This window comes from Saccopteryx bilineata, chromosome 2 (assembly GCF_036850765.1).
Source record: "Saccopteryx bilineata isolate mSacBil1 chromosome 2, mSacBil1_pri_phased_curated, whole genome shotgun sequence".
NCBI classification, from domain to species: domain Eukaryota; kingdom Metazoa; phylum Chordata; class Mammalia; order Chiroptera; family Emballonuridae; genus Saccopteryx; species Saccopteryx bilineata.
Genome location: NC_089491.1, coordinates 269,248,966 through 269,274,858, shown reverse-complemented (window position 1 = coordinate 269,274,858; position 25,893 = coordinate 269,248,966). Strand labels below are relative to the sequence as shown.

The 25,893-nt window shown below is 42.1% G+C and overlaps 1 protein-coding gene across 6 annotated transcripts in view; it reads right to left on the bottom strand.

Moving 5' to 3' along the window:
• Positions 1-25,893, bottom strand: part of HECTD4 (HECT domain E3 ubiquitin protein ligase 4) — a 197,399-nt gene that overhangs the window by 142,133 nt on the left and 29,373 nt on the right. For all 6 annotated transcript variants that reach the window (XM_066260527.1, XM_066260528.1, XM_066260533.1 and 3 more), the window contains exon 2: positions 2,160-2,677. In XM_066260527.1, coding sequence (XP_066116624.1) covers positions 2,160-2,677 — 518 coding nt within the window. The remainder of the gene's footprint in view (positions 1-2,159; positions 2,678-25,893) is intronic.

The following is a 25,893-nucleotide window of genomic DNA, read 5'->3' as shown; positions in this document are numbered from 1 at the left end:
GGATTGGCCCTGGCCGGTTGGCTCAGCGGTAGAGCGTCGGCCTAGCGTGCGGAGGACCCGGGTTCGATTCCCAGCCAGGGCACACAGGAGAAGCGCCCATTTGCTTCTCCACCCCTCCGCCGCGCTTTCCTCTCTGTCTCTCTCTTCCCCTCCCGCAGCCAGGGCTCCATTGGAGCAGAGATGGCCCGGGCGCTGGGCATGGCTCTGTGGCCTCTGCCTCAGGCGCTAGAGTGGCTCTGGTCGCAATATGGCAACACCCAGGATGGGCAGAGCATCGCCCCCTGGGGGGCAGAGCACCGCCCCTGGTGGGCGGGCCGGGTGGGTCCCGGTCGGGCGCATGCGGGAGTCTGTCTGACTGTCTCTCCCTGTTTCCAGCTTCAGAAAAATGAAAAAAAAAAAAAAAAAAAAAAAAAATTGGGGGATTATTTCAAAATGAATATAAAGCAATAAAATATACCCTAAAAAAAAGTAAGTTATAATCATCTGTCCAATATTTTAAATGTTTGAAATTAAAAAGTAGATGATTATTCCAAAAATTCTAAATCTATCTAAAGACAGTCTATCTAAAAGCAAATTTCCTCAAAATGGAGTTTTGCACTAATAACAAATCTATTTAGGGCTTGAAACTGTTGTTTGCATACGTAAAAAGTAAGTCAATCCAATATAAAGCCTTTACAGGGAAACTTAGTATAGAACCACCCAATAACGTCTCCAGGCTCATGCTCACATCTGGATTTCCACAATCAGCTATGGCCTTCAGGGACCTGAGACTGGGCTAGGATGGTTTGCTCAGCTCAAAGACACAGACAATAAACACTGGTGCCATTCTGCCTTTAAAAATAGCTTGAGAGCCCTGGTTGGTTGGCTCAGCTGTAGAGCATAGGCCCAGCGTGTGGAAGTCCAGGGATCAATTCCCAGTCAAGGCACACAAGAGAAGCGCCCATCTGCTTCTCCACCCTTCCCCCTCTCCTTCCTCTCTATCTCTCTCTTCCCCTCCCACAGCCAAGGCTCCACTGGAGCAAAGTTGGCCAGGTGCTGAGGATGGCTCCATGGTCTCCGCCTCAGGTGCTAGAATGGCTCCAGCCACAACGGAACAGCCCAGATGGGCAGAGCATTGCCCCCTGGTGGGCATGCCGATGGATCCCAGTCAGGCACATGCGGTAGTCTGTCTGACTGCCTCCCCACTTCTAACTTTGGAAAAATTCCAAAAAAAATTAGCTTGAGACTCAACCATCTGAAAGTCAACTTTAAAACAATAAAAGTAGGGGAAGGAGTCTTATAGGTGCAAACTTCATAATCCTCCAAGGAGAGTTTTCCACATACTCCTTAACAAAAGGAATGATTCAATCAAAGAAAAAATTCTGAAGGGAAAGGGACAGAGAGTGACACTAATCTGTCAGACCATGGTCCTAATTGGTCTTCAGACAACTAGCTTTGAGGAAAGCGAGGGTCGTGAACATTTTTTCTCACAAATGTGTGCCAGAGATCATACAGGTTACTGGACAGGAGAACATAAAAATCCCCTCCTAGAAAAGTAACTTCAAGCACATTTCCTATTGACTGCAGATCTTAACATCAACTTACACACAAAGGACAGTCAGTGCACTATTAAATCGTGACATATACAGAGACATCTTCCAATTAAATTGATGGAGGCAAGCATCAGAGTCCAAAAATATAATTGGTGACCAAGTTGTGTGACTGAGTCCGGGTGAATAATAACCCACTCACCTGCTGATGCACACCTACAGACATGCATGAAAAAAAATTACAGCTTTACAAACTTTCAAACTGTCCTTCCAAAAGAAATACAGATAGAGGATCCTCCACAAACTACCTGATGTCAAACACTAATCAGCTAGGGCATGAATAGATAATGGCAAGGGTTGATTCTCCATTTCAAGCTATTTAAGCTGTTATCACAGTATAGCAGAAAGTGAAAACTTGAACTTGGGTTCCTGCTCAGGCTGCTGGTGCCAAGTTTTGGTGAGAAAGCACCTTCTACACTGTCAAGGCTGTGAAATTCAATACCGAAGACAAAGAAGGACTTCTGAAGGTTAAGACTGCCATCAAGTGTGCCTGCCCTTTTAGTCACTCACCCAACTGAGGCCGCAGCAGCAGTCACAAGGTCCCCAACTGGGACGCTGGGTTTTCCTTACCTGGCACACGCCAAGGCCACCAGGGCGGCAGCAGCATTTTCTTTTTGCTTATGTGAAATGTGTCGGCCCGTGTTGGAAGTCTCCTCTAGCCAAGAGCAAAGCAGAGTTTCAATGCCATTGAGACAGTCGGCGGGTTCCTTGGTCAAGCTCAGGGGCTGGCAGTCACGAAGGCAGTTCAATAGCACCTCAGCAGTAATGTTACAGAGAGAGGGGTCTGTTCTACTCTGGGATTGAATAAGGGGGAAGACCAGCAGGAGCCCCATTCGTGATGTGAAGGGAGCTTGCTCAGGTTGCTGCAACAAGCCCTGGCGTTTGAGCAGGGCCAGCGTTTCCTCGTCACCTGAACTTTCCCGTTCGTGCTGTTCTTCCAGGGCCAGCTGGCGCTGGGCATTCCACAGTCCCCGCAGGGCATTCAGGCGGTACTCCAGCAGCCGGGCATAGGCGTTGCTCTGATTCCCGCAGACAGAGCGCAAACGTTCTGCTAGTTCCATTGGGTTCTTGGTCTCAAATGTTAAAATCTAAAAAGGAAACAATAGAGAAAAGGTGGTTATGTACTGCTTTCACCATGTTATATATGCTTTCATCTGTGGAAGCATATATATATATATATATCCAATGGTATCTAAAAACGGTCCACATCAAAAATTATTTTAATTCAGTGGTAGAGCGTCGGCCTACCGTGCAGAGGACCCGGGTTCGATTCCCGGCCAAGGCACACAGGAGAAGCGCCCATTTGCTTCTCCACCCCTCCGCTGCGCTTTCCTCTCTGTCTCTCTCTTCCCCTCCCGCAGCCAAGGCTCCATTGGAGCAGAGATGGCCCGGGCGCTGGGGATGGCTCTGTGGCCTCTGCCTCAGGCGCTAGAGTGGCTCTGGTCGCAACATGGCGACGCCCAGGATGGGCAGAGCATCGCCCCCTGGTGGGCAGAGCCTCGCCCCTGGTGGGCGTGCCGGGTGGATCCCGGTCGGGCGCATGCGGGAGTCTGTCTGACTGTCTCTCCCTGTTTCCAGCTTCAGAAAAATGAAAAAAAAATTATTTTAATTGCAACTAAATATGAAATCATATGCTTTAGACTGACCTGTGGTGGTGCAATAGATAGAATGCCCATCTGGAACACTGAGGTTGCTGGTTTGAAATCCTGGGCTTGCCTAGTCATGGCATATATGAGAAGCAACTACTATGAGTTGATATCCCCCCCCCCCCACTTCTCTCTCTCTCTCAAATCAATCAATAAAATCTTTTTAAAAAATCGTGTTGCCTTACGAGGCAGTGGCACAATGGATAAAGTGTCAGACTGGGACACGGAGGACCCAGATTCAAAACTGCGAGGTTGGCCCTGGCCGGTTGGCTCAGTGGTAGACGTCGGCCTGGCGTGCGGGGGACCCGGGTTCGATTCCCGGCCAGGGCACATAGGAGAGGCGCCCATTTGCTTCTCCACCCCCCCCTCCTTCCTCTCTGTCTCTCTCTTCCCCTCCCGCAACCAAGGCTCCATTGGAGCAAAGATGGCCCGGGCGCTGGGGATGGCTCCTTGGCCTCTGCCCCAGGCGCTAGAGTGGCTCTGGTCGCGGCAGAGCAACGCCCCGGAGGGGCAGAGCATCGCCCTCTGGTGGGCAGAGCTTCACCCCTGGTGAGCGTGCCGGGTGGATCCTGGTCGGGCGCATGCGGGAGTCTGTCTGACTGTCTCTCCCCGTTTCCGGCTTCAGAAAAAATACAAAACAAACAAACAAACAAAAACTCCGAGGTTGCCAGCTTGAGCGTGGGCTCATCTGGTTTGAGCAAGGAGTCACTCAGTCTGCTGTAGCCCCCGGTCAAGGCACATATAAGAAAGCAATCAATGAACAACTAAGGTGCCACAACGAAGAATTGATGCTTCTCATCTCTCTCCCTTCCTGTCTGTCTGTCCTTGTCTATCCCTCTCTCTGTCTCTGTCACTCACACACACACACACACACACACACACACACACAAATTATGTGCTGTTAAAGCAGGTATTTGTTGATGGAGATTTTTTTTCCTGGCATTTCTGCTAATGCTCATATTAAACATGAGATTAGCCCTAATTGAAAGAATGCAAATCATGAAAAGAGTTGGGTGTGAAAGTCAGAAATTAATTCTAGCAATATTTTAGAACATGGAGTTATAAATGGTCAGTTTAAAATCGCAGTCTCTAATTCCTATTACCAGGTGGATTTTATCTTCAAAACCTACTAATAAATGAATGTTATTTTCTCTGATTTTGAAGAACCTTCCATTCTTACTATTGTTAATCATCATTTCAATTGGTGATATGGTATAACTTTATTCAGTTCATACTGATAGAGGAATCACTACTATTTTCTTGCCGAAACATATCAGAAAGCCTCCTCTAGATTTTTGGCAACTAGGGGAATAAAACCATTAAACCTTCAATCAACTAAGAAAGAAACCAGCTATCAAGAAAAAGAATCAAACTAAATTTATGATGCAGAGTTTACATATACATTTGACTAGATGAGAATGAACAGACTATTGTAACCAACACATAAAGGAGGGCCTTCTAGGAACAAGCATGTAAAACAGATTATCAAGCACCAGAGGTATCTGGTTCTCAGAAAGTCAAGGTTTGAAATAAAAGCAAAGAATATCTGTTAAGTAGGTGGCAGTGACATTTTAAAAGGTCATAGTTCAGCCCTGGCCAGATAGCTCGGTTGGTTAGAGCATCATCCTGAAGCACAGAGGTTGCCAGTTCTATCCCAGTTAAGGGCACATCAGGGAACAGATCGATGCTCCTGTTTTCTCTTTCTCACTAAAATCAATAAAGAAAAGAAAATAAAAGGTCATAGTTCACTTTATTTCTCTCACGAACCTGGAAAATACTTTTATCCCCCCCCCCAAAAGAACAAGAACTTCCAGAGCAATGCAGACACTGGAGCTATCCTTGGGTACAGCTGTATTACAAGTCACGTTATTAAAAATAAAGGCTAGGGTCGTTTTTACTTAGTTTTTAATACATATCAAGCAAATAATGACTAAATGTTCTTCACCATCAAGTCATACAAAACATTTTCCTATCTTTTGTCGAGATTCATCAAACACAAATTATCCTTATCCTTTTGGTTATTTTTCACATGGCAGTATACAAAATAACTCAAGTTTCTTAAAAAATGATCACTTTTCAAGGGCCTTGAAATCATGTACCTTGAAGCATGACCATATCCAAGGAAACTAGATTGCCCTTTATTCTTTTTTTAAAGGCTCTCTTCCCCCTAAAAAAATAAGCACCCAGTTCCACCATGATGGTCAACAACCAAAGCTTGAGATATACATATTTGAATGTTGTTTAAAATAAAATCACAGCCTGACCAGGTGGTGGCGCAGTGGATAGAGCGTCGGACTGGGATGCAGAAGGACCCAGGTTCGAGACCCCGAGGTCGCCAGCTTGAGCACAGGCTCATCTGGCTTGAGCAAAGAGCTCACCAGCTTGGACCCAAGGTCACTGGCTCCAGCAAGGGGTTGCTCGGTCTGCTGAAGGCTCACGGTCAAGGCACATGTGAGAAAGCAATCAATGAACAACTAAGAAGTCGCAACGCACAACGAAAAACTAATGATTGATGCTTCTCATCTCTCTCTCCGTTTCTGTCTGTCTGTCCCTGTCTATCTCTGCCTATGTAAAAAAATAATAATAATAATAAAATAAAATCACAATTAAAAATTTTAGCACCTTCCCAGTTATGAACATCTAAGTAAATAAGACATTTTGTTGCACTTTTAAAAAGGCTTTTCCAACACTGATTTTGTGATTTTCATCCAACACAACGCTTTGATATAAAATTCGTGTGCTCCACATACATTTTTACTTATGGTACATTGATAGCTACTTATGTTATATGAAGCAACTACTACAAAATTCAATCCAGGTGCTGACCGGTGGTGATGCAACGGATAGAGTGTCGACCTGGGATGCTGAGGACCCAGGTTCGAAACCCTGAGTCACTGGCTTGAGCGCTGGGTCACTGGCTTGAGTGTGGGATTAGTGACATGATCCCAAGGTTGCTGGCTCGGCTGGAGCCCAATCCTCACCTCCACCCCGGTCAAGGCACATATAAGAAGCAATCAATGAACAACTAAAGTACTGCAACTACGAGTTGATGCTTATCTCATGCCCTTCCTGTCTGTCTGTCTCCGTCTCTCCCTCTCTTTCACTGTCTCTCTCTCTCGTGTGCTAAGAAAAAAAAAGTTCAATACAAGCTTTTATTAGACTCAAGAAAAAAAAGAAGCAAAGAACAACTTAGTAATATTAAACCCAGTCATTTATTTTTATTATCAATCTCAAACATAAGTGCTTCTGAAATATGGTATTTCATGCTTCATAAAATATGTGTATGACAGAATCTGTAACTAACTCCCAATATTAAGAGTAGCTGAAAAAAACTATATAATCTACTGCATTTTTCTGATGATTCTATTTTAAAGTACTTCAGTTATATTTGTAGCATTCTACTTGAAAGACAAATATTCTGAAACAATGTGTTATAATATAATTAACCAAATATTATGAAATATAGACACTTAAGTGACTGTTATGTTTATTGATTTAGCAATATCTAACGCACACTATCCTTTTGGAAATCCATTAGACCACTCAGCATTATCCATTTCAGTGGCCCCTATGAACACTAAGAACTGTCGGCTATGCTGCCACTTTTTTAGAATTCTAAAGTTTGAAGGTCATGGCCTAAAATCATTTTATAAAGACATTATACCTTTCGGTTTCAGTAAGTGAGCTCTGGAGGATCTATTCTGGTCCTCATGAATATTAAATGATTTGTCCTTATATAAAACCACTGCCCTCAGTAACTGCTCTTGACCAAGAAGAGAAAAGACCAAAATGTCATTAGAAAAATCTATATTCTTTTCTTTTTTTTTAATTTTTTATTCATTTTTTTAGAGAGGAGAGGGAGAGACAGAGAGAGAGAGAGGAGAGACAGAGAGAGATGAGGGGAGGAGCTGGAAGCATCAACTCCCATATGTGCCTTGACTAGGCAAGCCCAGGGTTTCGAACCGGCAACCTCAGCATTTCCAAGTGGGCGCTTTATCCACTGTGCCACCACAGGTCAGGCTATATTCTTTTCTTTAAAAAGAAGAAAAGTTATTTAAGGAAAAGGGAAGAATCCTATCACCCTTAATCAGAAGGAAAGGTCACTCACTGTACTTTAGAGATCATGCCGAAGTCACCCCAATTAAGGGAGTGACTTTTGAAGTAACTCATACCCTTAATGTAATTTTATCATATATGACATGTGTTTTTAAACTGAGAAAAAAACAATCATTCTGGAGAACTAATAAAAGGTAGGCAAAATATTCTTTGCCAGATAATCTGCGATATAAGAGCAGAGAAGCCTGACCAGGCGGTGGTGCAGTGAATAGAGCATTGGCCTGGGATGTGGAGTACTCAGGTTCGAGACCTCGAGGTCGCCAGCTTGAGCGCAGGCTCATCTGGTTTGAGCAAGGCTCACCAGCTTGAGACCAAGGTCGCTGGTTCGAGCAAGAGGTCACTCGGTCTGCTGTAGCCCCCGGTCAAGGCACATATGAGAAATCAACCAATGAACAACTAAGGAGACGCCAAAAAGAATTGATATTTCTTATCTCTCCCTTCCTGTCTGTCTGTCCCTATTTGTCCCTCTCTGACTCTCTGTCTCTGCCACACAAAAAAAAAGAGCAGAGAAAAAAATTCCCCAAAAGGGTCAAGTAGAAAACTATACATTACATTAAGCCTATTTCTGAGAGAAAAAGGAAGTAATCCCATTTCTAAAAATTTACTCTAAAAAAAAGTTCCAGAAATAAAAAATAAACAAAGATGTTTATTGCAGTCCTATAATGGAAAAAGTAGAAGAAATCTCAATGTCCGAAAGAGAAGTGTTTGATTAAATTATAACACATCACAAGAGTATTATGCAATAAAAATAATAGCCACACAGCAACAATAAAAAGTAGTATGAAATTATATATACTCTATAATAGGACTATGTAAGACATGCTGTTCAAGTTTGAAATGTCATCAGTAATTATGGTAATAGAATCATGAGGGGGCGGGGTCCCAATAAAAAACAACCAGTAATGACAAGTTCAATAGTTTATATTTAAGAAAAGCAGTCATAACTAGAGCTGATGGTTTTTACAGGCAAACACTATCTTTAAATAATTGGTAATCAAATGATGACGCAATTGATGTATTTCAAATTTGGGGGACATATCTGACAAAAAATAATCACAAATACCATAGGAAATGCTTTCCTTAAACCACTTCCCTAGTTCCATCTACTCAACTTTTGCAGCAGTCTATCTCAACGAGGGGCTGATTATATTCCTGGCTAGGAGGAAAGGCTGGGTAACGGGACAGGAAAGACCACTGTAGATAGTAGGAACTATCAATGAATAATAAAACCTTTCACTCTCCAAGAATAAATGAAATTTAAAACTCAGGATCACTCAAGCTCCAAATAGATGAATTATATTACTATACTCCCTACTATGGTAAACTAACCAATTCAATTCATTATACAAACCTGTCGGCATAAAAGGTACTTATATGTGGATTATTTCAAAGCAGATCAACTGACCAGATTTGCAACCCCAATACAAAACTTCTCAGTAAAGTGTACAGAATAAAGAAATCCTCTCAAATGTTAGAGTGCATTTTTAAACCCTTCTACAGATTGTCCTACCATTTTACACATTATGAAGATGGCAATCATGGCCAAATTGAATTGCATATGCCAGTACAAAGATCAGAAAGATCTCGTGTGGACCGAGTAAATGAATTGTGAATGGAAGGATGGAATTCTATCTCTAATATGAAAGCCCATATCAAGACTAGATCACTTAGCAATTAAATTAGACCCTGAAGTTACATGACCTTATCCAAGATTGGAAATACATGTTCATTCAAACTCTCTTTCAACATCTTTTTTTAAAAGGTCTTTAACTCAACTGATAACTAGGCTTAAGTTTCACACTTTAATTCATAAGTTTTAGCCCATAGCTTGGTGCCAAAACTAGGAATGGACCCTGACTTGATACCATATTATTTAGCTTTGGCTCAGCCCTGTCAAGCTTTCTCCAACACATGGTGATTTCCCCTAGACTTTCACAAAATTGCTACAGATAGCAAGATTGTTAGAATTGTGAGGATTCCATATTTAAGAAATCACTGTCCAATTTTTTTTACAGGATAGTTCCATTTTGTCCTGGCCTCTGCCTAATTTTCATCTTTTGTTATGAACCCCCTCAATCTGAATCCCACCTATCTTTCAAAAGTCAGCTCTGCCGCCTTCTTTGAGAAACTCTGATGTCCTCTCTCTCTTCCCCTTTCCAGAATTAGCTTCTGCATGTTTCCATAACATCCAGCACATACCTCTATCAGCAGATCAGCCAAAACAATAAGGAAAAATGTCTGCTGTTTCAACAGGAATGTATCAATGATTAGTTTTTCATAAATGATGTACATTAAGAAAATGTTGTGAGTGATGCACAGAACAGCTCTTGAAAGTTGACCCAAGATATCAAATCTGTATCTAAAATCTCTCCATGTTATAAAGTCTTTTTTTCACCAACATAAAATCTTGACAGAACCAATAGTACTCAACAGAATGATATTTGGAGAAAGACGAAGGGATGGACTCCTCAAAATAGTTTACATACTATTATAGATTGTATTAGGAGTTTTAAAGAAAAAAAGAGATCTCCGAAAGGACTAACTTTATCTGTTAATTTCTTGAATTATATAACATAAAGACTACCATAGTGTGATATATTCATATGCTTTGCATAAATATGTTTTAGTAAGAAAATCACTGTTGACAGTTTTTTAAATAAAAAAGATAACAAATTAAAGAAGGAAATTATACAACTCCAATATGTGCAATACCACACTCTACCATAATGGTATTGATTTACAGTCTGTCCGCTCCTTAAACTGTAAGTCCTGAAAGGGGAAACCACATCTTATTCTATTTGTACCAGCAGAGCCTAGCACAGTGTCTGGCACATAAATGTCTGATAAATTATTTTTTTTTTTACTTTACTTTTATTTTTTTTTCTGAAGTTGGAAACGGGGAGGCAGTCAGAGAGACTCCCGCATGCGCCCGACCAGGATCCACCCGGCATGCCCACCAGGGGGCGATGCTCTGCCCATTTGGGGTGCCGCTCTGTTGCAACCAGAGCCATTCTAGCGCCTGAGGCAGAGCCTATATAGAGCCATCCTCAGCACCCAGGCCAACTTTGCTCCAATTGAGTCTTGGCTGTGGAAGGGGAAGAGAGAGACAGAGAGGAAGGTGAGGGGGTGGGGTGGAGAAGCAGATAGGCGCTTCTCCTGTGTGCCCTGGCCGGGAATCGAACCCAGGACTCCTGCATACCAGGCCAACACTCTACCACTGAGCCAACCGGCCAGGGCAATGTCTGATAAATTAATGGGAAGATACATAAACTCCAAAAATAATTCTTGGGATGTACATCTGGCTCCCACTGTACATCTGAATAACTTTCTCTTACTTGGATTGATTATACTTCTGCCTTCTAGAGCATTGAAAAAATATTCTTCCTCTTCCACATAAGAGCCTCTTAATTAGATGAAGTAAAACATTAATACATGTGATTGAAGGAAGGGACACCATAATATGAGTTAGGGCAGTTGTTCTCAACCTGGCTAAATATTAGAATTCCTTTGAGAGCTTTTTAATAATACTAATGTGGGCTGGAGGAAATGAGTGACAAGGGGTAAGGGTCTAAGAAGTAAAAATTGGCAGCTATAAAAAGTCTTAGGGCCTGACCAGGCAGTGGCACAGTGGATAGAGTGTTGGACTGGGATGCGGAGGACCCAGGTTTAAGATCCCGAGGTCACCAGCTTGAGTGCGGGTTCATCTGGTTTGAGCAAGGCTCACCAGCTTGGACCCAAGGTCTCTGGCTTGAGCAAGGGGTCACTCGGTCTGCTGTAGCCCCCCCGCCCCGGGTCAAGGTACATATGAGAAAAGCAATCAATGAACAACTAAAGTGCCACAACAAAAAATTAATGCTTCTTACCTCTCTCCCTTCCTGTCTGTCTGTCCCTATCTGTCCCTCTCTCTGACTCTCTCTCTCTGTCTCTGTAAATGAAATTAAAAAGTCTTGGGGATGTAACGTACAGCACAGAGAATACTGTCAATAATATTGTAATAATACGCGTGGTATCAAATGGGTACTAGACTTCTCAGAGTGATCCTGCATGAGTTATATAAATGTTTAATCATTATGTTACATACCTAAATTAATAATGTAATATGTCAACAGCAATTGAGAAAAAAAATTTAATTAAAAAAAAAAGCCTAGCCAGGTGGTGGCGCAGTGGATAGAGCGTGGACTGGGATGCAGAGGACCCAGGTTTGAGACCCCGAGGTCACCAGCTTGCGCGCATGCTTATCTGGCTTGAGCAAAAAAGCTCACCAGCTTGGACCCAAGGTTGCTGGCTTCAGCAAGGGGTTGCTTGGTCGGCTGAAGGCCCACGGTCAGGGCACATATGAGAAAGCAATCAATGAACAACTAAGATGTCGCAACGAAAAACTGATTGATTGATGCTTCTCATCTCTCTCTGTTCCTGTCTGTCTGTCCCTATCTGTTCCTCTCTCTCTGACTCTCTCTCTGTCTCTGTAAAAATTAAAAAAAAAAAAAAAAAAAAAAAAGATTTCCTCCTCAGGAATCTTTAAAAAAAAAAAAAAAGCAGCCTGTGCTCGCTTTAGCAGCACATATACTAAAAAAAAGCAGCCTGACCAGGCTGTGGCGCAGTGGAGAGAGTGTTGGACTGGGATGCGGAGGACCCAGGTCCGGAACCCGGAGGTTGCCAGCTTGAGCACAGGCTCACCAGCTTGAGCCCAAGGTTGCTGGCTTGAGTAAGGGGTCACTCGGTCTGCTGTAGCCCCCGCAGTCAAGGCACATACGAGAAAGCAATCAATGAACAACTAAGGTGCCTCAACAAAGAATTAATGTTTCTCATCTCTCTCCTTTTCCGTCTGTCTTTCCCTATCTGTCCCTCTCTCTGTCACTAAAAAAAAAACAAAAAAGAAAAAGAAAAAAAAAGGCAATACTAATAAGTAGGCCCCACCCCAATTTGATTATCTGGGGAGGGGAACTAGACTTTTTTTTTTTTTAACTCCAGAGGTGAAAGCAATGTGCAGCCAAGATCGCAAACCACTGAGTTAGGGAGAGAGGGTTCAAGCCCAACCTCTGCAAATAACTATTTCCCCATAGGCATTTACCTACACCCTCTCGGCCTGTGTTTCCACATCTGTAAAATAGAGTGACACCTGTTTCTATTTTACAAAATTATTAAGATTAAGGGAAATAATGTGCAGGGAGTGCTCTGAAAACGTGAAAACTGCTAAACAATTGTTAGGACATTACAGAACTTTCTTATTTCCAAGCAGATTACAACCAAGAAAGGAATTTTTCGAGATAACCCGACAAGAAGGCAGACCTGACTAGATAAAAGCAGGAGTGTTGGGGATGGATAAAGGAGATTTGAATTTAACACATGCTTTGTTTGAGCCAACATTGTTTAAAAAATGCTAATGCAATCTGAAAATGTATTAGAATTCCAGTGTCAGTGGCAAGGGAGGTAATAATCCCATTTGTATTCTGCATGTTCAAACTGTAACTGGAATATCCGGTTCAGTTCAGAGCACCTCATTTTAAGATGTCATTAAGAGACTAGAGGGTGTACAGGAGAGGGTGATTTGACTAATCTGGCAATCATGTTGCATGAGAAAGGGTTAGGAAACCGGGGATGTGTGGCCTAGGAAATATGAGTGGGTAGGGAGAGCTGCCTTCATCAGGTTGAAGGGTTGCCACGCAGAAGAGAACACCAATCTCTATTGCTCCCGAGGAAGCAGAAACAAGAAGTCACAGGGATGCACAGCACAATCAGGAACTTTCATAAGTCGATGTATATCAGAATTCTTGGATGTACTTACTTTTTAAAAAGGGGGGGGGGACCTTGGCCAGTTGGCTCAGTGGTAGAGCATCGGCCTGGTGTGCGGGAGTCCCGGGTTCGATTCCCAGCCAGGGTACACAGGAGAAGTGCCCATCTGCTTCTCCAACCCAACCCCTCTCCTTCCTCTCTGTCTCTCTCTTCCCCTCCCGCACCCAAGGCTCCATTGGAGCAAAGTTTGCCCGGGCGCTGAGGATGGCTCTGTGGCCTCTGCCTCAGGCGCTGGAATGGCTCTGATTGTGGCAGAGCAATGCCCCAGATGGGCAGAGCATCACCCCCTGGTGGGCATGCCGGGTGGATCCCAGTCGGGCACGTGCGGGAGTCTGTCTGACTGCCTCCCTGTTTCCAAGTTCAGAAAAATCAAAAAAAAAAAAAAAGAAAGAAAGAAAGAAAAAAAAAAGGAAAACAATATTGCAAAGAATTGGAAGCTGCTCCAGTATGATGACCTGGGCTTACTTGAGCTGTGACAGGTAACGCTGTATAAACTAATCATGCACATGTATCTGTCTTTCTTACTAGACTGCAAGTCCCTAGAGGACAGAGACATGTGGTATCTATCCTTTGACTCCACAGTGCTACATATCTGTCACATAATAGGTACAATATAATAATAAAAATTAAATAAATTATTAAGAAAAGACTCTTGGGATCCACTTATAAAGATTGTTGCAAGAGGTCTACGATGTGTCCTGGAATCCGATCTTAAGCAGGCTCTCTGAGTAATTCTGGGTAATACTTTTTTTTAAATGATATAATCTTTATAAAAGGCTTATTGTAATGTGATTCACATCTCATGAAATTCATCTAACAATTCAATGGCTTTTAGTATAGTCAGAGTTGTGTAATCATTTACCACAATTTTAGAATGCTATCATCACCACCGAGAGAAACTCAGCACCCATTAGCAACCACTCCCCATTTTCCCTCAGATCTCTCAACCCCAAGCAATCACTAAATCTGTCTATAGATTTACCTTATTCTTTACATTTATTTTAAATAGAATTATACTGCCTTGGTCAATAGCTCAGTTGGTTATAGTATTGTCCTAATACCCAAGGTTGTAGGTTTGATCCCCAGTCAAGGCACATATAAGAATCAACCAATGAATGCATAAATAAGTGGAATAACAAATCAATGTTTCGCTCTCTCTCTTTTCCCCCCTCCTTTCTTTCTAAAATCAATCAATCAATAATTAAATTTTAAAAAAGCTTATCAAAGCCAAAACAGGGTATATTGAGAGGTTGTGAGAGCCCCATCAGTGGCCATAATCAAGAAGAAACCAGACAGCCCTCTATTTTAGTTCATGTAATGTAAATGACACACAGGATTTTTTCCAATACTAGGACTTTATTAAAATGAGCAGTCTTTTAAAACAGGCCTATTGGCCCTGGCTAGTTGGCTCAGCAGTAGAGCATCAGCCCAGCGTGTGGAAGTCCTGGGTTCAATTTGGTCAGAGCACACAGAAGCAACCATATGCTTCTCTACCCCTCCCACTCTCTCTCTTCTCCCACAGCCAGGGCTCAAATGAGCAAGTTGGCTCCAGATGCTGAGGATGGCTCCATGGCCTCAGCTCAGGTGCTAAAAGAGCTTGGTTACCAAGCAATGGAGCAGTGGCCCCAGATGGGCAGAACACCAGCCCCAGATAGGGGTTGCTGGGTGGATCACCGTCAGGGTGCATCCAGGGTGTCTCTCCGCCTCCCTGCCTCTCACTTGATTTAAAAAAAACAAAAAAAAACCCAAAACTTAATTTGGCTAATAGAAATGTTTTCTTGGGACTCAAAACTGTTTCCAAACAACTATAGGCATACCTCAGAGAAAATGCGGGTTCAGTTTCTGACCACTCGCAATAAATAAAGTGACTTGTATCTTTGTGCTAGTGGAGGGTCTTGCTTTCAGTTTGTAAAAAATGCAACATCTGTGCAGCACAACAAAGCAAAGCGCAATAAAACAAGGTCTGCCTATATTATTAGTCCAGTTTTCTCAGTAGGTAAATATATTTAAATGCTTACCCTTAAGGAACACAACAGAAAACAGAAATTAATTGAATGAGAAAATACATTTTAAAGTTATTTTTTTGAAGTGCCAACTGCAACTCATCTCTAAGATACAATTATTGTTAGTATGAGCAATATGTTTATCATCAAGTAATAAACTTCATGAGACAAGGTTGTAAAATGTTTTCTGGGATTGATGACTTATATCTGTTTCCTCAAAATGTATGCACAAGTACACTATCTTACTGAGGAGACAGGTTTAGTTACTACCCTTCCCTGCCAAAAATACTATTTTACTAATCTATGTTTAGCCCAAAAGATTTTGTAAAATGAGATGGATTAAAAATAGAAATAAACCAAACAGAAACTAAAGAGCAGACCAATTTATGTAGTGAGTATCAACGAATCAAAGGATTTTTTTCTAGAGAAGAAAGAGTGTGTGCAGGAAATATTAAGTTTAGTGGTTAGGAGATGAGGCAAGAGAAATAATAGGTATAATAACACATTACCTACAGCGTATTTATAAATTTAACTAAACCCCTCAATTTCATTCTATAGTATTCAGTATCAACATTTCACCTTCTTAATAGTGTATTCAAGTTTCTTTTTTGCATTCTGAACTAAATTTTTCAAAATTTGCATTAGGTTTTATAGAACTACTTAGTTACACTCCTATTAGTAAAATGCAAAAGTACCAAATGCTGAAAAGAATATGAAACAACAGAAATTCTCAGATACTTCTGGTGGAAAAACAAATTAGAAGGCAATTGGCATTGAAAGTTAAATATAGGCCCTGGCCGGTTGGCTCAGTGGTAGAGCGTTGGCCTGGCGTGTAGAAGTCCCGGGTTCGATTCCCAGCCAGGGCACACAGGAGAAGCGCCCATCTGCTTCTCCACCCCTCCCCCTCTCCTTCCTCTCTGTCTCTCTCTTCCCCTCCTGCAGCCGAGGCTCCATTGGAGCAAAGATGGCCCGGGCGCTGGGGATGGCTCCTTGGCCTCTGCCCCAGGCGCTAGAGTGGCTCTGGTCGTGGCAGAGCGATGCCCTGGAGGGGCAGAGCATCGCCCCCTGGTGGGCGTGCCGGGTAAATCCAGGTTGGGCGCATGCAGGAGTCTGTCTGACTGTCTCTCCCGGTTTCTAGCTTCAGAAAAAATACAAAAAAAAAAAAAAAAAAAAAAAAAAAAAGGATTGCCTGACCTGTGGTGGCGCAGTGGATAAAGCATCGACCTGGAAATGCTGAGGTTGCCGGTTTGAAACCCTGGGCTTGCCTGGTCAAGGCTCATATGGGAGTTGATGCTTACAGCTCCTCCCCACCTTCTCTGTCTGTCTCTCTCTCCTCTCTCTCTCCCTCTCTGTCTCTCTCTCTCCCCTCTAAAATGAATTAAAAAATTAAAAAAAAAAAAAAAAGGAAAGTTAAATGTAAAATACATTGTCCTATTTCCTGTGGCTGCTGTAATAAATCCCCACAGGTTTAGTGGCTTAAGCAACAGATACTTATTTTCTCACCGTTCTGGAGAACAGAAGTCCAAATTCAGAATATCACTGGGCCCAACTCCAGGTGTGGGCAGGGCCACACTCCCTCCAGGGGCTGGAGGAGAGAATCCATTTCTTGGCTCTTCCACCTTTTGGAAGCTGCTGGCATTCCCTAGCTGTGACCACATCACTTCAATCTCTTTCTGTGAGCCCCCTCCTTTTATAGTTTGTGAAATCTCCTTCCACCTCTCCTCTATTAAAGATGCTTGTGGGGGTGGGGGAGTAAAGAGGGACAAATGATGTGACTAGGTGATAGGCACACAACGCAATCAACAATTCAAATGATATAGAGATATTCACTGAAACTGATGTACTCTTATTGATCAATGTCACCCCATTAAATTTAATTAAAAAAATAAAAAAATACATAAAAATAAGGCCTGGCTGGATAGCTCAGTTGGTTAGAGCATCATTCTGATACATAAAGGTTGCCAGTTCAATCCTTAGTCATAGCACATACAGAAATAGCTTGATGTTTCTGTCTCTCTTTCTCCCTCTCTCTATCTGAAATCAATTTTTAAAAAAAATTTTAAATAAAAAAAAAATAAAGATGCTTGTGATTGCTTTAGGGACCACCTAATAGTCTCCTCAGCTAAGGATCTTTAACCACTACAAAGATCTCTTTCCATAAGGTAACATTTACAGCTTTCAAGGATTAGGACCTTATTAGAAGCCATTGGTCAGCCTACCATATCGTATAGCCTACAATCTAGCGATCTACTCCTAGGTTATTCCCTACAGAAACTTTTGTACAAGTACAAGAATATGCATAACAGCATTGTTTATGGTAATAAACCCAAATGTGAACAACTAAAATATTCAGAAACAGGAGAATGGCCATACTGTTATGTAGTCAGATTACTGATAATGGCACAGCAATGGAAATAAATGACTATAGCTACAAACATCAACATGCAAGTCACTTGGGACTGAGAAAAATGCAAGTCAAAAAACACATATGGGCCCTGGCCAGTTGGCTCAGCGGTAGAGTGTCGGCCTGGCATGTGGGGGACCCGGGTTCGATTCCCAGCCAGGGCACATAGGAGAAGCGCCCATTTGTTTCTCCACCCCCCCCCTCCTTCCTCTCTGTCTCTCTCTTCCCCTCCCGCAGCCAAGGCTCCATTGGAGCAAGGATGGCCCGGGTGCTGGGGATGGCTCCTTGGCCTTTGCCCCAGGCGCTAGAGTGGCTCTGGTCACAGCAGAGCGATGCCCCGAGGGGCAGAGCATTGCTCCCTGGTGGGCAGAGCTTCGCCCCTGATGGGCGTGCCGGGTGGATCCTGGTCGGGCACATGCGGGAGTCTGTCTGACTGTCTCTCCCCGTTTCCAGCTTCAGAAAAATTAAAAACAAACAAACAAACAAAAAAAAACACCACATATGGCACACTACATTTATTTATAAGATTTTTTTTTTTTTAAGATTTTACTTATTGATTTTACAGAGAGAGGAGGTGGGGAGGAACAAGAAGTATCAACTCATAGTTGCTGCATTTTAGTTGTTCATTGTTTGCTTGTCATATATGCCTTGACTGGGCAAGCCCAGGGTTTCAAACTGGTGACCTCAATATTCTAAGTCAATGTTTTATCCACAGGCCAGGCTATATACGGTCTTAAAACACACACAAAAAAACTAAGCTCTATGTTTAGGGCTATGTGCATAATTTGATAAAACAATTTTGAAAAAGAAAAACAAAATTCAGGACAGTGTTTGCCTACATGGAGAGAAGGAAAGTTGGATTGCAGAACACACAAATGATTTTAAAGGTACTGGTAAGAATTCATTTATTTCTTAACTGGGCGGTGGGATCACAGAATATATATTATATAATATATATTTATATATATTATATTATATATATACATACACAAATTTTATTTATATTATTTTCAAAAGTTCCGCCCAAAAGATATATACTTTACACATATATTTTTGAATATGTTCATATTATTAATAAAAAAGTGTTTAATTCCTATTATTCCAGCCCTAAAAAGTAGACCAAGATCATTATCCCCACTGTCGATAAGCTCTCAGTGGTTTCTCTGGAGATGGCACCACTGTAAAATGAAAGTATCCCAGGATAAGGTGTGAACAGCTCAAGGGCTCCGTATTTTTAGGCATAGCCTGAGACAATGCACAAGCTTGGCTAGGGGGACGCTGTGGCTGCATCTCTAGAAGGAGCTGCTGGTTCTCCAGGGAGACTAATGCTGAGGCAGAGACTCTTGACGGTGCTGGGGGTGGGAGGGTGGACAGAAGTTACCTCCCAGAGGACATGTGCCAGTGCCTAGGTACATCAAGGTTGTCATAAGTATAGAGGTGCTACTGGCATCTAGTGGGTAGAGGTCGGGAGTATTGCTAAACATCCTACAAGGTGCAGGAAGCCCGTACAACAGAAGTCATCTAGCCGAGGCCATGAAACCCTGCTCTTTAGTAACCACCTGATTGAGCACATTCTGGAAGCCTATCCGACTGCCATGGACATTAACTGGGATGACCCAATCTCCCATAAGGCATATAGAGAGCCCCAGTTTGCAAAATTTGTTGATCCTCAGAATGGTGTACAGGAGGGATTCTAATCATACGCTCATTTAAAATATAAGGTTTATGGAGAATTATTATGCCAAAAGGATTCTGATAGATTGTAAACTCCTCAAACTCCTTTGATTCATTCGTCTTTATATCTTCTGCAAGAACAAGCTCAATATGTTTTGAGTTGTTTCTCCCAAAATAAGGCACAGAGCCCAGCACCTGGCATGTAGTGAGCACTCATAACTTCAGTTAATATTATCTGAGTTTCAAATTTATTTCAAACTCCAGCAATAGAGCATAAGATATTTTGTCTATTTTTTCCCTAAGATATCCCAAACACTAGAGAACCTGGCACATAATAGGTGCTCAGTAGATATTTATTGAATGAGCCAATGACTAAAAATGCTACTTGAGCGTGCATCTGCATGTCCCCTAAAGAAAACAAAACAACAGAAAGCAATAGGCACAATGAGGCACTATATCCAAATGCACTCCTGGGTCAGCACTTCTATTTGAGATGCCCGACCTCATCTTCTAGTCAACATGAACAAGAAAGCTGAAGTCAGTGTCATTCACACACTAATGATAAGATCAGAGGCATTAGTTTTAAACCTATGGCCTGAAAGTGTTTGGCTGGATTAGGCAAGAACATGAATACATACCCAGTGACTAATCAATAAAAGTTACCGATGACCATGGCTGACCACTAAGCACCTCTAAGAAATCCAAGAAATGTTGCAACTTTTAATGCCACTGAATCTTGCCCTTCTCATCAATACCTGCTCACAGCTGTGCCTGACTAATTAAAACTGCCTCGGAACCTCATCTATTACTTTACTGGTTATTTCTTCTACTAAATCAAAAGACTCCACTTTAGAATTCAAATCCATCTGTCTCCTTCAGTCTGCAAAGAACAAACATTCAGAAAAACTAACCAACTAGCTAAAATTAAATGTACCTTTTCTAGCTAAGGCTTCATATATAGTTGGAGGCAGGGAGCAAGGAGTATAAGGATAAATCACTAAAAAAGAAAGTAACACAAGCTTAACCACATTAGATATTTAGATATTCAACTCCTACCTTAGAAATCAGGGACAAATCCAGAAACCCTCAGCTAAAATGGATTTACATGTAAAGGCAAAGCTTTCTGATGAAATTAACATGCCAAATATTGCTCACCCAAAATAATTACATATAACTATCAACCACAAAGTTCTGCTCATTCATTTCCCTCTCATTTGGACATCAGAAAACCTAAACTGGCTTATAACCTACAGCTTCAATTTCGATGGCCGAAATATATAGCATTCGTTGCTGGCTAGGGGTCCTGTCTCATGACTAGAAAAATGTAATGAAAAAAAATCTACTTTTTTCTGGCCTTTATCTGGAACCGATGACTTCCAATTTCTGAGAGTTTTATCAATTATTAGGAGAAAATATACTGCTCACAAAAATTAGGGGATATTTTCAAAATGATTATGAAGTGATAGAATATCCCCTAATTTTTGTGAGCAGTATACATAAAATGCCCCCTCTTAATGCTGCTTTTGCTATTGTTTCTGGGCTATGAAGTCCTTGTCTAGAATTGATACAATATTATCTATTATCTTCTATAGGCAGCATCTTCAGGCTTTGTGGCTAAACTAGGAGCTGAGATGAATATGGCTAGGGGACAATGGACTGGGATCTTGAATAGGGCTGAATGTGTACCCTAATTATCTCTCCATAAGGACTCCTAAGGCAAGTTTGTAGATCGCTTAATTTTTCATAATAAAATTTGATTTTCATTTACTTAAAACTGTCACTCTTGGGAAAACTTTAAAAATATTAACTCCAGCCCTGGCCAGTTGGCTCAGTGGTAGAGCGTCAGCCTGGCATGCAGGAGTCCCGGGTTCGATTCCCAGCCAGGGCACACAGGAGAGGCATCCATCTCCTTCTCCACCCCCCCTCCTTCCTCTCTGTCTCTCTCTTCCCCTCCCACAGCCAAGGCTCCTTTGGAGCAAAGTTGGCCCGGGCGCTGAGGATGGCTCTATGGCCTCTGCCTCAGGTGCTAGAATGGCCCTAGTTGCAATAGAGTAACGCCCCAGATGGGCAGAGCATTGCCCCCTGGTGGGCATGCTGGGTGAATCCCGGTCAGGCGCATGCAAGAGTCTGTCTGACTGCCTCCCCGTTTCCAACTTCAGAAAAATACAAAGAAAAAAAAATTAACTCCAGCGTATTTCCGTCTCTTAATGGCTTTAAGTAGAGAAATCAGCAACAACAACCACAGAAATATTGATACTACAATGTCTTGTTTAAGTCAAGCAACTAAAACTGTCAACCAAACACTGCAAGGGTGTTAGAACCGATCCTATGGCTTTAAAACAACTTAGATGAGCATTAAGCATAAAGAACATGATCTGGTAAGCAGCCACACTGTAAGAAACTAAACTTAGCAATACCTCTCTGTCCAAAAACCAAATTCCAGAATTGGCCTAACCTGGAGTTCAGAAAACGCTCAACACAGCAGAGGCACACAGGTACTAACAAAGCAGAAGAGACAGGAAACAAAACTGGCGGTAGGTCTCTGGCCTATCTCAAGTTTTTCCTACTGCATACAAAATTTTTGGATAAAGAAAAAAATCAGGAACAATACAAAAACAACAAGCAAGCCTCTAAACCTTACCTATAAGCACAAAAACTAATCAATCAATAAAAGCAAACCTTAATAATATAATAAACACAAAGGTAAATAGCAAAATAAGTAATTTGAAGACAAGTACTTTACAAAAGAAAATGACTAACTGTATGTTAATCACATTATAACATTTGTCTATAGACACTGGAAGTAAATTCATGAACAATGGAGTACAATTTATACTTTTTACCCTTTTGTTTTTTCAAATTTTCTCCAGAGAACATGTATTACTTTTGTAAGAAGTTATTTTAGCCCTAACCAAGTGGTTGCACAGTGGATAGAGCATTGATCTGGGACTTTGAGGTCCTAGGTTTGAAACCCAGAGGTTGCCAGCTTGAGCATAGGGTCGCAGGCTTGAACGAGGGATCATAGACATGAACCCATGGTCGCTGGCTTGAGCCCAAGGGATCACCAACTCAGCTGGAGCCCCTGGGTCAAGGCACATACAAGAAAGCAACCAGGGCCTGACCTGTGGTGGCGTAGTGGATAGAGCATCGACCTGGAAATGCTGAGGTCACCGGTTCAAAACCCTGGGCTTGCCTGGTCAAGGCACATATGGGAGTTGATGCTTCCAGCTCCTCCCCCCTTCTCTCTCTCTGTCTCTCTCTCCTCTCTCTCCCTCTCTGTCTCTCTCTCCTCTCTAAAAATGAATAAATAATAATAAAAAAAAAGAAAGCAATCAATGAACAACTAAAGTGCTGACACGACAAGTTGATGCTTCTGATCTTTTTCCCTTCTTTTCCGTCTGTCTCTCTCTCTCTCTCACTAGGGAAAAAAAAAAAGTTATTTTAGAAAGAAAAGTAAGCAAATAATCTTTCCTGAAGGCTCTAGAAAGCTGGCCAGGGCTGGAGTTAATATTTTTAAAGTTTTCCCAAGAGTGACAGTTTTAAGTAAATGAAAATCAAATTTTATTATGAAAAATTAAGCGATCTACAAACTTGCCTTAGTTCAAGAGCTCATTGGAAGCCTGGTAGTAGGCAGCTACATTTATCAAATGTTTATGTGCCAGAAACTATGCTAAAGCTTCCATTCACTATGGTCTTTAATCTGGAAAAGTAGCAGTGTAGTGCCCATTTTACAGATAAGAAAACTGCTGGTTTAGAAGATTAAGCCAACAGCCAACATCACTTCACTAGTAAATGGTGAACTGGAATTAAAAGGCAGTCAGTCTCTGTGCTCAGAGCCTAATTCTGAACCACACCACCCGTGTTTCCTACACATGCTAAGGATCGCCATGAATACTAGTTAAAGAAACACACTGTATCTACGTACCCTACACCAGTGGTCCCCAACCCCGGGGCCGCGGACCAGTAATGGTCCGTGGGCCATTTGGTACCGGTCTGCAGAGGAAGAATAAATAATTTACATTATTTCCGTTTTATTTATATTTTAGTCTGAATGATGTTTTATTTTTTTTAAATGACCAGATTCCCTCTATTACATCCGTCTAAGACTCACTCTTGACGCTTGTCTTGGTCACGTACACATTTATCCGTCCCACCCTAAAGGCCAGTCCGTGAAAATATTTTCTGACATTAAACCAGTCCGTGGCCCAAAAAAGGTTGGGGACCACTGCCCTACACCTTCCATCAGAGGTTCCAGTAACCTGTATATTTATAGGCAGCCCAGTAATTTTTATCAGGTATAACTTGGAAAACCCTGTCCACCCTCTACTGCCACCCAAACATTTATTTGGGATGAAGCCTATCACTGCATACAAACCAGCCCTCATTGCTAGAATAAACTGTTTAAATGATAGATTCTACATTCTCAAAAAAAGAAAAAATTAAAATAATCTATTGGTTGAAGCTACTCTTGGGTTTCCAGAGAGAGAGGAAGTACCAGTCTGTAACATGAAGCAGGAGCTGAAGTTTTTGTGCTGAGGCTGCCATAGCTCCTGAATTTCTACAGCCTCCATCTTTGCTCTGAGAGTCACTGGCGGGTTTTTCCCCAACCATGAACACAGAGGCTGGGAAAGAAGGAGCGAATATTGTGTTCAATGACAGCTGGACTTGGTTACTCCCATATTTTAAAATAGTAGAAAAGGAGACATGGAATGTCATATTCCTAAATAAAAGCTTTCATAGCTAGCAAGTATTTAGATTAATATTTCATATACACAGCCTGACCTGTGGTGGCGCAGTGGATGGAGCTTTGACCTGGAGGCACTGAGGTTGCCGGTTCAAAACCCTGAGCTTGCCTGGTCGGGGCACATGTGGGAGTTGATGCTTTCTGCTCCCCCCCCTTCTCCCTCTCCCCCCTCTCTATAATGAATAAATAAAATCTTTAAAATGAAAACACTTTAAATATATATATATATTTCATACACACATAAATATAGAAAACAGGTCCACAACAAAACTAGAAAGTGCATGTACATCCTAAAGGCACTAAAATTCAACTATTTTTTAAAATTCTGCATGCCAAACAAAACCTATTTGTGGATTGAATTTGCCCTGATAGTAGTTTGCAATTTTGTGGGCCCAAATTCTTTATATCTCAGTTTTTTCATAAATATATGCATTTATTATATAAAATATATATTTATATATTTCATGGGGGGGATAAATATTGGATTTAAAAGTTTCTTGCCAATTATACTTCAATAAGGCCAAAAAATAAATCTATGATAGTATATGAGTTGGCATCTGTCAAATAAGTTCCCTTTGAAAAACGAAACTGATGGGTGGTGTTACAGTGGATAGAGGATCAACCTGGGATGCTGAAGTCCCAGGTTTAAAACTCCGAGGTCACCAGATTGATCACAAGCTCATCTGGCTTGAGCACAGGCTCACCAGCTTGAGTGCAGGGTCACCAAGCTTGAGCATGGGATCATCGACATGATCCTATGGTCGTTGGCTTGAGCCCAAAGGCCACTGGCTTGAGCCCAAGGTCTCTGGCTTGAGCAAGGGGTCATTGGCTCAGCTGGAGCCCCTGGTCAAGGCTTGTATGAGAATAAACAACTACAGTGCTATACCACAACTACGTGTTGATGCTTCTCATTCTCTCTCTGCCCCCCGCCCCCCGCTTAAAAGAAGAAAGAAACTGCAAAGTTGGGAAATAGTGATTGAAATACAAAGCCAGGTAAAATGAAGAATTTACCTGCATGCAATTACCCACCTCTAACCATCCATACGCACACTGCTATTAGGAATGCTATTGGCTCAATAGTGGACAGAGCTTGCAGCTATGATTCACAGTCTTCCTCTGCTCCCCCAGAGCTAAGGCACAGCACACTTTTCCCAGTCACTGCAGTTTCCCAATGCAGTGCTGCTGGGGCAGAAGGCGAGGGGGCCCCTGCGGCAGGTGTTAGGAACTGCTTATTTTGAACATAAGGACAGTATGCTGGCCCAAGCTGTGTTTGCTTTCATGCCAATTGCTTGCCATATGAACCATAAACACATTCCACTTACATGTGTTTGTTTTTTACAGAGGCAGAGATAGACAGGGACAGACAGACAGGAATGGAGAGAGATGAGAAGCATCAATCATCAGTTTCTCGTTGCGACCTCTTAGTTGTTCATTGATTGCTTTCTCACATGTGCCTTGACCATGGGCCTTCAGCAGACCGAGTAACCCCCTGCTGGAGCCAGCGACCTAGGGTCTAAGCTGGTGAGCTCTTTGCTCAAGCCAGATGAGCCCGTGCTCAAGCTGGCGACCTCGGGGTCTCGAACCTGGGTCCTTCCGCATCCCAGTCCGACGCTCTATCCACTGCGCCACCACCTGGTCAGGCAAACACATTCCACTTAAATGGATGACGTGGACTAGGACAATACATAGAATTCCCTGCATGAACTTTTTCAGGCTGTCGCCTCATTGGTTCTGCCTAGTTCTCGCCTCAGGCTTGGGAAGAAATAGTTCACTTCTTATAGTTTGGACAGACCATAGAGATAAAATGGTAGAGCCCAGTGAACATGAAGGTTGAATGTTTTTAAAGACCACACTTTCTAATTACAGGTGGAAAAACTTTTTATATTTATTCAAATCAGTGCAGAACAGAGAAAAATTATGATTG